This window comes from Mesoplodon bidens (assembly GCF_964165515.1).
Source record: "Mesoplodon bidens genome assembly, chromosome: 3".
Classification (NCBI taxonomy): domain Eukaryota; kingdom Metazoa; phylum Chordata; class Mammalia; order Artiodactyla; family Ziphiidae; genus Mesoplodon; species Mesoplodon bidens.
Genome location: NC_138178.1, coordinates 52,781,207 through 52,794,214, shown reverse-complemented (window position 1 = coordinate 52,794,214; position 13,008 = coordinate 52,781,207). Strand labels below are relative to the sequence as shown.

The following is a 13,008-nucleotide window of genomic DNA, read 5'->3' as shown; positions in this document are numbered from 1 at the left end:
CTATGCTGGAGAGCAGAGGAAGCATTTGCAATGATCAACACTGGTGGTAGCCAGCATCCAACACGGCCCCCAATGATCCACATCTCCTGGTATTCAAGCCTTTGTATGAGCCCTTCCCACACTTAGTCAGGGCTGCCTGTGTGACTAATATATATTGTACAAATGACAATTAGGACCAAGGATAGGTCCTAAAAGGCACTACCACTTCAGCCCTGGTCTCTTATATTGCTCGCTCTGGATAAAGCCAGCTGCTATACCTTAAGGACACTCAGGATGCCCCATAGAAAGGCCCACATGGAGGGAAAAGGCCCCTGGCCAAGAGCTAGCATCAACTCACCGTCATAAGAGTGAGTCACTTTGGATGAGGATCCTCCAGTCCCAGTCAAGCCTTCACGTACAGCTCCAGCTGACACTTGGACGGCAACTGCAGGAGAGACCCTGAGCAGGAGCCTCCAGCCGAGCTGTTCCCAAATTCCTGACCCACAGAAACTGTGAGAAATGTGAAATGATTATTGCTGTTTTAAGCTGTTACATTTTGGGGTGATTTGTCACGCAACAGTAAACGACTAATGCAGGCACCTTGCACACTTTATGGGGCCCATAGGAAGCTTTATCCACTAGACAACAGTCTGGATGCAACGGCATTTCAAAACAGATGTACTGATGTGTGTTAGGTGTGAATAATGGGCCACATGCTCAGGCATCCTTCTGTGTGTGGAGCACCACCTCTCCTACCCCATCGCACATAAACAAATGGACAATACTGGTTGTTTTGCAAATAATATTTAATACTGAAGTGTTGCACATGACTCAAATATGAGTCAAGAGTGTGTGAAGGCTTTGTGATGCTGTAGTTTCAAGATGTAATTTTGGTGCACGTGGACTTGAACAGTTTCAAATTGTATAATTAATGATATTCCATTTCCATGACAACTACTAATTAATCCTGCCTGTTAGTGTGAACTTTTAGCCTGTGGGAGTTTAAGTCCTCCTAGCTGACATGGGAGAGCAAATTACCTTAGGCTTTCATTTTTTAATAAAATGACTGGCAGTGGAAGGAAGGAAGGGGTCGGGTAGGCGGTGGGGTGCTGCTCCCTGGGAACCAGTGGACCACGAATTCAGCATCTGAGCTTATCAAATCCCCTAAGGTCAGGGGACAGCTCTTTCCCACCTGTTTTCCCATTGCTGGCACACTACCTGGCACATAATAATGGCTCATTAAATATTTGTTGAACAAATAGCAGTTGAATAAATCATAGTTCCATTCCTCCTCCCCCCCCCCTCTCTGTACTCTTAGAATTTAATAGAAACTCTTTAGAAGGTTCCACCTCTGCAGAAGCTCATTGAGGGAAAGGATTTCACATGGGAGTGGAAGCATTTTGCCAGGGCCAAAGACAGTAGCAATCTCCCTTCCCCCTCCCACCTCCTCATGACCCGGGAAGTGAAACTGGAGGGTGTGGAACTGGAATCCTTCCATAGATCCCTCTCCTCTCTGTGAGCACAGTGCCTGGCACACAATGGGCCAGGCACACATCACTGACTGATTGAATAAATGGAGCACCAGTGGGAAAGTCAGTCACCAATAGTCATGGTGGCAGTGTAACCAAGCAGGACCCTATGGAACCTTCCCAGAACAGCCTTGCTCACCCATGTCTTCTGCCTGCCTCTTGTCTGTAGAAAAACTGTAGCCTCCTAGGCTTCCCTGAGTTCCAAAGAGTACATTTAATCAGAGAAGTTGAGAAAATGCAGAAAGAAAGGAGAACAGGCAAGGAAGGCAAAAATAAAAATAGTTTAGCCATTAAACAAAGTCAAGGACCTTTATAGTTCCTCCTCAAGGGCTAGAGATAATATCCTGAGCCACGTCCTTTGAGCTGTTTTGCAGAGACTGAAACCCTCACCAGGTGGAAGAAGTTAACTGTCTGCTGCCCACAAGCACGTAGACCCCAGACTGGTTGGAACCAGAAAGTTGATGATGCTGACCGCTGATTACCTCACCATCAACCAGTCAGAAGACTGTTCATGAACTGATCACGTACCCCAAAACCCCCCTCCCTCACCCTGTCTTTAAAAACCTTTCCCTGAAAGTCTTTGGGGAGTTGGGGTCTTTTAAGCATTAGCTGCCCTGGACTCCTTGCTTGGTGCCTGTGATAAACACTGCACTGTCCTTCACCACAACACGGTCAGGAGATTGGCTTTACTGCATAGGCAAGTGGACCCAAGTTTGGTTTGGTAACAGCAGAGGCTTGGGGGGGTGTCTGAAAATCTAGTGAAGAGTCTCATTCTCATCCAGATAGGCCCCCCGGTTTCATTTTGTGGCCCAGGGGTAGAATGTGGCACCTGGAGACACTTTGGTTTCCCAAACAAGCTCTCTCCTACTGTCCTTTGAGGGGAGGCACATCTCCCTCAGGGCAGTTAACGGATTTGTGGCTGGCCCTGGTCACTGTGGTCATTTCCAGAAGGAAACAAAAATAGTTCTCCACTCCCACATCCTGACCAGTGTAGGGCAGGGAAGTCACTTGCCAAGCCAGACAAAGACATTCCTGGCTCCCTCTGGGGCATTCTTTGAGCTCATCACCTGGGCCTGATGACAAGAAGAGGAACTGTTGTTGTGGGACTTGAGGGCCAGGGAGCTTTGATGGGTGAGAGGGAGGATCCAGGTCACCCTGCTGCGACCACCAGCAGCTCTTTAACTTCCATGATGATTTGTGGATCTGCCGGAGAGATGGATGGCTGGAGATTGGCAGGAACACTTGTCCTGGATTTCAGTAGACTGGGGACACTAGGCAGCCTGTTGCCGGAATATTTGTAGCAAGAACACTTGTTTATGAAATGAGATACCTTTTAATAAACAGCTCTTCTTGCCTCTCCGTTTATAAATGATGGAGGCAGCTGGTCCTGAGAGAGGACAGCATAACACAGGAATTAGAACAACTGTGTGTCCAGACCAGCCTAAAGGCTGTGGATGTGTTTCTGATGTTCTCAGGTGCCCCTCTGTGGAGCACATTTTGAGCCCACAGATGCTTCTGTGCTCACTCACTCCTCTGCTCTATCAAAATCTTCTCTTTATTAAGGCTCTGCCATCAGTCATGGACACTGCAGTGAGAATTCAAGTCATGCAAGGCTTTTCTCTGAACGTGCCTCTAATGAGTTAAATTCTCATCTGTGAGTGGTGGTCTATTTTGGTCTATCAAAGGCCACAGGGCAAATCTTGATTAATTCAAAGAAATTCTGGTGTTGATACTTTAGAAAAAAGAAGTTAAACAGTTTTTACTTTTTCGAAGAACTTTCAAAGTACATTGATAAACTTTTCCACCTTCTTGTAAATTTGGGAAGTCATCTGGATAATTATTTTTATCTTCATGTTGCACAGAAGAAACTGAGGCAGAGAGCTTAAATGATGTGCACAAACTCCAGGACGCGTCCATGGGCTGGCACTGGCATGAGAGGACTCAACTCAGGATGAACGTCTTTCCAGGGACTATACATCCCTATGTAGGGCAAAGACAGCTCCACATATTGGCTGTCTCTTCCATGTGCTAATTGCTTTAAGACTAACTATCACTTAATCCACACAACAGTCCTGGGAGTGGGGGATTTGGTCCCCCTTTCACAGATGTAGGCATGGGGGCTCAGAGAATTTAAGCAATTCATCCAATTTCTTACAGCCAGAACGTGGCAGCACTGAGATTTCAATCCAAGTCTCTCTAACTCCTAGCTGTGCCTCCTGCTCTTAGCAGGTCATTTAGAGACTCCCCACGTCCCTCTTAGTCCCTGAGCAGAGGGGGATGGGAACAGCACAAAAGGCTGTTGCTCCAGCTCTGATGGGGGGAGGGCTCCTGGGGACCTTTTCAAGTCTCTGTGGAACAGCAAGTTCCCATGGATGTGAAGATCTGCTGAGCTGGATGATACAAAAAAATGCACCGTTAGCTTTTTGAAGCCACATCACATTTTAGTGATTTATCATCCTATAAAGGCAGAGGAGGGCAAAAACAAAATATGGGAACAAGTGGTTTCCTATGGAGAGAAGGGACTAGCCCCTGCCGTGTTGTTTGTTTATATAGGACGGCAGATGGAATTCCTCTCCTGAATGCCTCGGGCAAGGGTCTCCATCCTCTGAATTCCTCTTCTGTGCTATCACAAGACAGGGAGTCTCGTAAAATCAAGAAAGGGATTCAGTGTCTTCTGCTTCACAACCCTCTCCCCACCACCAGAAGCCTATTGATTAGAAAGGAAAGGTCACAGCCCCTCTAGCAAAGCTACCCAGCAATTCATTGAAATAGTCAAAGCTTCTCCCAGCCCATCTACTTTCATTTATAAAACACTTACCCAATGTCCATTTGTATGAGGTGCCATTTATATATTCACACACATAAATATATACATATTATATACAACTCATCATCATCACAACTAGCTCATACTTGGCGACACTTACTATGCCCCCAAGCACTGCTCCAAGCAATTTACGTGTAAGAACTCATCTCATCCTCATACTGTCCCTATGAGATAGGTAATTTATGATGCCACATTTACAGATTTGGAAAATCAGGCACAGAGAAGTAAAATATCTTGGCCAGGGATATACATAGGTTTGCACCCAGTCCTCCTGAATGCAATGGATTGCTCTCACCCATCGTTAAAAAGCACCTCCAAGCAGATCGGAAAGCCTGACTAATGGACGTGTGGACAAATGCCTGGCGAGAGCAGAGCAGGGAGGGACCAGCTGTCTGGGAGAGGCCAGTGGTGAGAGCAGTTTTCATTGAGGAAGGAGTCTGTGAACTGACGGCCTACCTCAGCTGATAATTCTTTCCTGCCCCTATGGTCGATGGCTGCCCTTATTCTCTCCACGGGAATGGAGTAACAACGAGGTTAGTATTAGAAGAAGTAGCAGCAGCAGCAGCAGCAGCAGCAGCAGCAGCAATGCAAGTGGCAATAACGATGCAATGCTTAATTTATCCAGCCCTGTGGCAGGGGTCCAGCGCTTTAGATCTGCAAATTTCCTTGATCACTGAAACCTAATCTTTTCAGGGCAACCTGTGTGTTGGCTGCAGTCTATGTTATGTTATTGAAGCCCCTCAACAATTCTGTGAGGTGGCTCTTGCTATTCCCATCGTGCCTATAAGGAAACTGAGGCTCAGAGGTGTTAACTTGCACACTTCAGTGGCCTGGTTAGGATGGAGTTGGGTTTGAATCCACGTCGGCATGAGTTTCCCACTTCCCTTTGCTACCATTTTAACAAAAATCTTTCTAAAATATGCTTCACCAGTACGTACTTTCCTTAGTAAACGTGGAGCAACACAATCTAGCTTCTTCTTGGTGCTGCAAGGCCATCCCTGTGAACACAAGCCACTGTCTGCAGTATGTGCTCGAGCACTAAAGAAGGACCTAGTAATTGGCTTGAGCCATCACTTACTTGGCCAGAACTGCTTGATTGCCCACTACCTCTCCAGAGATACTGCTAGGGATTATTAAGTTTTAGGGGGTGATGGAGCTTTATAGCCCTATAAATAGCTCAGTCTGTCTTGTTCTCAGAGTTGTTGTTTTTTCAGATTCCTACCTTGTGACCTTTTTTGTTCTCTGTCATCACTTCTTGAAGCCAGTTGCCTGCACATCTATTTCCATGATTTCCATGCACTTCTCCACTTTCTGTTTGGAACTGAGTGTGGAGCAGAATCAAGATTGCCCATGGAAACCAAGGACTGTGGTGGGTTTTTTTTTTAATTTTTTATATCTTTATTGGAGTATAATTGCTTTACAATGGTGTGTTAGTTTCTGCTATACAACACAGTGAATCAGTTATACGTATACATATATCCCCATATCCCCTTCCTCTCGAGTCTCCCTCCCATCCTCCCTATCCCACCCCTCTAGGTGGTCGCAAAGCACCGAGCTGATCTCTCCGTGTGATGCAGCTGCCTCCCACCAGCCATCTGTTTTACATTTGATAGTGTATATATGTCAGTGCTACTCTCTCACTTCGTCCCAGCTTCTCCTCCCCTCCACCCCGTGTCTTCAAGTTCATTCTCTACGTCCGCACCTTTATTCCTGTCCTGCCACTAGTTCATCAGTACCATTTTTTTAGATTCCATGTACGTGTGTTAGCATACGGTATTTGTTTTTCTCTTACTTCACTCTGTATGACAGACTCTAGGTCCATCCACCTCATTACAAATAACTCAATTTGTTTCTTTTTATGGCTGAGTAATATTCCATTGTATACATGTGCCACATCTTCTTTATCCATTCATCTGTTGATGGACATTTAGGTTGTTTCCATGAAGGACTGTGTTTAAAATGAAGTAAAATACAATCTGTGCCCATGGCAGAACCAGCCCTTTGATTGGGCTTCCCAGAGAGTTTCCTGATTTATACCTCAATAACACTGTGTCATTGGCACAGACAGTGACATTTCCACAGTTTGACAGGTCTACAAACAGAAACTCAAGGATATGAACTGGCTTGCTTAGACTCACATGAACTCATGAACTGAGGTTTGAAATCAGATCATTTTAATGCCTAGCTTCCTGCTGTGCCCACTGGGTTGTTTGGCAGCGTGTAACAACAGTCAGATGCTTCCAGCCACTCATCTTTGGCTTCACTGGGACACTGACTTATCTAGCAAGGTAGGGTTAAAAAGGTCCTTGGAATCAGAGCTCATAAACTTAAAGAACCCTCAGATAACTGTCTCAGCTCAAAAGCATCTCTCTCATGGACCCTGAAGCCACTCCATGAGACACTGATGGCCATTGGAAATGTTTTTATTGGGGGGAGGGGGAGGACAGTAAGCCACTAAGCTACTATAGCTCGTTAACACTTTAGCAATAATTAATTTATCATTCATTCATATGCCAGGTATCAAGTATCCTGGCCTTTAAGGTTCAAATGAAATACAGTAACCTCAACCTCATTCCATGTGTGGTGGGAACCTCCCTCTCCCTCCTAATTTTTCCATGGATTCTGGTGGGGAAGGGAGCTTGAGCTTTTCCTCATCACCGTGGGCTCTGAGTGCCAGGATCTGATGAATTAATTCTGTGGATTCCCCATACCTATCCTCTCTGGCTTCACTCCAGATGTGCAACACCGCTCCATTTCTTTGATTTCCCACAGAAAAAAATGATTCATACAAGGTTTCTATAAGTGCAGCATGTGTCACTGAAGATTGAGGATATGGTGAAACATGGTTCCATCACACCCTATAAACTCCAGATTCAAATATCAAATTCTTCTGCTCTTAAAAAAGTCCCTTGGCCATTTCTATTGACCTGGGTTCCTGCCATGTACACAGACTCTCTCCCTTCCTCTTTTCTCTCCTCTGTTCCCCTCAATTCTAGTTCATTTCTTACGCTAAGCAAATAATCCTGTTCTCTCTAACCTCTGTCTCATCAGATAACATTTCCTCCTTCTATTGCACATTCAGCCATTCATTTATTCAACAAGGATTAAGCAATATTCACTATGAGGCACCATGCCAGGCACAGCTGAAGATGCAAAGATGAATATGACATGGGTCCTGAGACCAAGGAGCTGATAATCTAGTAGAGGAGATAAGATACACACTGGATAACCAGAACATAAGGTAGAATGTGCTAAGAAGTTGAAGCATGTGGGGAGAGAGGCCATGCTGTAGGTGGCCAATGAACAGGCTACAGGTGGACTTAGATCCTTCCTGGAAGGGGGAGGAAGAGGTCTGAAGCCTGAGGCAGCACAACCTGGGTGAAGTGCAATAGCTGGGAACCAAGGGAGCTGAGGGGTTGGCGGGAAGGACTTGAGAACCTGGGATGCTGCACCCAAAGAAGGGATCAGGGCACAGGAAGCCCTTGGAATGATATTTCTCCCTCCTCCCTCCTCCTCCATATCCTGACTCTCCTATCAGGCTGGGCTAGAGCAGGGTGAGAAGGGAAGTGGGCTCTCCCCAGGCAGCATGGGTTGGATGACTTGGACTCTCTGATAAGAGCAATGGCCAAGGTCATCACTCACACTTCTGTCCGTGTAACTATTAGAGGAAGCACCTGGCACACGGTAGGTGCCCAATGACTATTTGCTAAATGAATGAATGGAGGGTGAACAGGACTGAAAACTGCTGTTTGGGTTTGGTATAGGATATAACTTATCCTAGTGAAAAGATAGAAGGATATCAGAACTGGGGTCAGGGGTCATGAGATCTGGATTTTAGTTCTGGATTTAGTTCTCTTTTACTTTCTAGCTTGGGCAGGAGATCATTACCCATTCATTCATTCATTTGTTCAATGAGCAGTACAGGTATCCACTCCATGTCTAACTCTAGGCAACGAAAGCTGAATAAAGAGCTCAAGTGTTATGGTACAGACAGAAATATACCAAATGTTGAAATAATTGTATAAATTTTAGAAAAGAGAATTTTATAAATATTAGATATTTTATAAATATGACGGAATCTCTGAGATCCCTCCCAGACTGTTGCAGGATTAGACAGGATAGAATGACTCTCTCAACCTCCCTTTGTCCAGCCTGCCTGGGCAGTCTAGTTTAAAACAGTATCTTTGGAGTGCATTTAAATTATTTATACCCTGTGACACTGGAAATAGTGAACTCTTGCTTCATTCTGACAAGTATCATTGCACTAAAGAGTAAGATGTAGAACACATGGGTCACACTGAAGGAAAAAAACATCAACTAGGTTTCCTTTGATCCTGTCCACTAATAACCCCCAGGTGAGTTTAGGAGGCGCTCACACCTTGAAGTGAGAAGCAGGCTCCAGTCTGACGGCCAAGGAGAAGAAGCGTGCATGCTGTTTGTGGACTGAGGGTGTAGAAAGCAAGCCAGCTCATGTGCTGGGGTGAAATAAGAGCATTCACTGCTTATTCTAGAAATGTACCGGGACCCAGCTTCCATTTTTACTGCATAGGTGTATGTGTCTATATCATGTAGATTTGCATAGAGGAAAAGACTGAATGGACATATAAAGTATGTTATTAATAATACCTGTCCCCTGAGTTCTTACTATGTATCAAGTGCTTTGTAAATATTATTTAAGTTGATCCTATTACAAACCTGTGTGGTGAAGTATTCTCTCTGTGTTACAGATGAGGAAAATGCAGATCAGGAGGTGGACTCGCTTGCCTGAGATCCCACCGGAGTGGCTAGTGGAGCTTGTCTATCGATGCTGAGCCCCGGCTGCCATGAACCACCACCTCAACAGTGGTGTGTATTAGTGACATTTAATCTGTGTGTGTGTGTGTGTGTGTGTGTGTGTGTGTGTGTGGCGGGGGGAGTTGGGTGGTTTTAAATGTTATTCTTGATTATCCATATTTTCTTATTTTTTTCAGTGAGTAAATACTGCCTTTGTAATAAGGAGAGAGCAAGAGCGTGATTGAAACATCTCTTCCCTTTTCCCATTCCTTTAGAACCATCCTAGGGGACAAATTCAACTTTTCCTGCATCCTTCCTCTCAACATTCCTGAAGGGCCAGCAGGGCCCAGGCCTCTGCCAGGAATCAGGAACTGAGAGTTCTCATCTGGAAAAAGCTCACAGTCTCATGGGGCCTCTTCTGTCACAGTGGGGTGGGGGGGTCACCTTTTCAGGTGAAAGAGTCAGGACCCCCAAGGAATTGTGTCAATCAAGGCGGGTAGAGATGGTACGGCGACCACATTACTTCACTTAGTAAAAACATGTATGTAAGGTTTTAAATAGCCAGATTTCAGTGTTAACCATCATTCCTATTTTTGAAAAGCCCAATGAAAATAGAAAAAAAATGTGACCAAGGGGAAAAGAAAATGAGAGCAGAAGTACAGAAGACCAGCCCTGAGGAAGGGAGGTGTGATCACAGGTGTAGAAGGAATCAGAGCAATTGTAGGCAAATGCAGGTGTAACTATAGCAACAAATTTGAAAACTAGAAGAAATGGTGGAGCAAAAATAGATGCAATGAGATGAAAAACTTGAGTCGATCAATATGTAAACTTATATATAAAACCTGAAAAAGTACAAAAACAAAAACTAAATAATCTAACTTGTGAATAGAGATACCAACATATCCTTACATATTGATATTTGGGATAAACCCTTGGATCAAAGTATATTATTCTTTTGTTACAATGCTAATGTTTTATTTAGACTTCTACTTCTACATTCATCAACAGATTAAAGGAAGAAAATGTGATCAGATCAATGGAGGCTGACAAGACATTCAGTAAAATTCAGCAGCCTTTCCTAATAAAAATCCTAAGAAGAATAGAAGGAAATAGTTAATATAACTATCAAAAGACAACAGCAAATATTACAAATGGTGACACGTTAAAACATTTCCATTTAAATCAGGAACACTGTCCCCACTACTGTTAAACATTGTTTTGGAGGTTCTAATGGGTGCAATAAAACAAGAAAGTGAAATAATTTCTATAACATTTTGGAAAAAGAGATAAAATTGCCCATTTTGCTGATGCTATAATTACATCTTGTATTTTAGAGTTAGTAAAAAAAATACAAAACCAAAACACCCCCAGCACTAATAAGGAAATTTGCCACTTGGTACTGAGATAAATATTTTATTTTAAAGTGTAGGTTTTTTTCTAAACTAATAGTAGACTAGCCATAGGAAGAAATGGAAAATAACTCATTCATAACAGCATCAAAGTTATAATAAACTTAGGAATAAATTTGAAAAGACAGGTACAGGAATTTTATGAAGAAAACTTAAAGTCTTATTTAAAGTCTTAAGGGCTGAACAAATAGAAAGACACATTTCTATCCACATTCTTGGATAGAAAACTTAATATAATAAGAATGTAATGCAATTCTAATTGGGATCTCAATGGCTCATATGTCTTCTGGAAAACAAGGCTAGAGGGCTTTACAGGGTATTAAAACATACCACAAAGCCTCTGCAATCAGAGCCAGAAGAGTACTGGCACACAAATAGATGGATAGAACACAAACAGAAAGCATCAGAATAGTCACAATGTTTGTGACTGTAATATGTGACAAGGGTGACATTTTATTCTAGTTGCGAATGAATATTTCTGTAATAAATGATGATGGCATCACTGGCCATCCATGTGAAAGAAAATAAAGTTGAATCCTTCTCTTATACTGTATTTACAAATAAATTCTAGATTAAAGGCCTAAATGTAAAAAATAGAACAAAAAAATATTGAAATCTAGGAAAACATGTATCATCTAGGGAATAGCAATACCTTTCAAACTAAGACAATAAACCTAAAAGCTATAAATGAAAAATAGATGAATTACCACATTAAATTGCTACATTAAATTTGAAATAAATGTATGATACTATAAATAAGATAAAAAAGCAAATAAAGTTGGGGTCAGGGAATAGATGTGCATCACATATGACAGATAAAGGATGAAAATCTATAATAGAAAATTCTTATTAATTAAATAAAAAAGATAAGTAGCTCAATAGAAAAATTAAAGAGCAAATCCAAATTGATTGATAAACATATGAAAAGATGCTCAGTCTCATTACCAATCTAGAAAATGCAAAATAAAGTAACAATGAGATATTGTTGGAATTCGGAGATGATGAGAATTTTTGCTCATATACTGCCAATGGAAATATAAGTTATCAACTTTTTTTTTTTTTTTTTTGAGGAGAGGGAAGCAATATGGCAACACCTATTACAAGTAAAAACACACATATATTCTGACCCAGCAATCTCACTGTTGGGTGTGCATCTCATAGGAATAAAAGTATCAGAATGGAAGACTAGTCACAGGATAATATTAATTGCAGGGTGGCACAGTCATGTGAATGCTGTCCTTGGAGGTGTATATAGCATACTGGCATTGACAGAAACACAAGTGCAGTGGCCAAACACGGGAAATCAGGCCACAGCCTCTTGGTGGACAAATGGCTGAGTGTATAGGGTCCACACATACCATGGAATATTGGGCAACAATTAAAGGGAATGAGTTGGATCTATACCAACTGACTCAGAGGGATTTCCAGGAGGTATCAGGAAAAAGAAAGGCAAGGTGTGGAGAGACGTATACAGCAAAGTCTCAGTTTCTGTGAAATAAACTATGCTCCCAGTCCCCTCATGAAGAAAGGTACTTGAGGATGCATGCCAAGGAGGGAACCAGGGAGGTAAGTTCAACCAAACCAAACCAGATGAGACCAAATCAGACCAGATCAGATAAGAGTAAATGAAACCAAACCAAAGTAGATCAGAACAAACCAGACCAGACCAAACCAGGCCAAATCAAGACAGATGAGACCAGCCCAAACCAAACTAAATCCAACTAAAACCAATCAAACCAGATCAGACCAGAACAAGCCAAACCAAACTAAACCAGACCAGACTAAACCCGACTAAACCCGACTAAACCCAACCAAGTCAATCAAGTCCAGAGCAGACCAAACTAAACCAGCTCAGACCAGACCAAACTAAACCAAACCTAAACAAAAACACACTGTCAAAGTGTCTCTGATTAAGTATCAAGTGTGACACCATTTTCATGTTAAGATATGTGTGTGTGTGTGTGTGTGTGTATCTGCATATAATGACAAATGAAATGATGGCTACTAAATTATTAGTGGTTATAGCTCAGTGTGGTGGGAATTCAAGCGATTTTTATTTTCCTTGCACTTCTTTGTGGTGTTCAATTAAAAAATATAATATAGAGTATATATTATTTACCTAATTAGGAAAAAATTAGAAAGCTTCTCCACTGTCGAAAAATGATTTTTTTGGGGGGGTGGTACACGGGCCTCTCACTGTTGTGGCCTCTCCCATTGCGGAGCACAGGTTCCGGACACACAGGCTCAGCGGCCACGGCTCACGGGCCCAGCCGCTCTGCAGCATGTGGGATCCTCCCGGACCGGGGCACGAACCTGTGTCCCCTGCATCGGCAGGCGGACTCTCAACCGCTGCGCCACCAGGGAAGCCTGAAAAAATGATTTTTTATACACCTTTATTGGAGTATAATTGCTTTACAATGTTGTGTTAGTTTCTGCTGTATAACAAAGTGAATCAGCTATATGCATACATCCCCATAACCCCTCCCTCTTG

At 42.9% G+C, this 13,008-nt stretch overlaps 1 protein-coding gene across 1 annotated transcript in view; it reads right to left on the bottom strand.

The window, feature by feature from the left end:
• The window catches only part of LOC308613919 (uncharacterized protein), a 103,036-nt gene that overhangs the window by 32,245 nt on the left and 57,783 nt on the right, over nucleotides 1–13,008 (bottom strand). Inside the window, exon 3 of the mRNA XM_081228044.1 lies at nucleotides 338–489. Coding sequence (XP_081084170.1) covers nucleotides 338–489 — 152 coding nt within the window. The remainder of the gene's footprint in view (nucleotides 1–337; nucleotides 490–13,008) is intronic.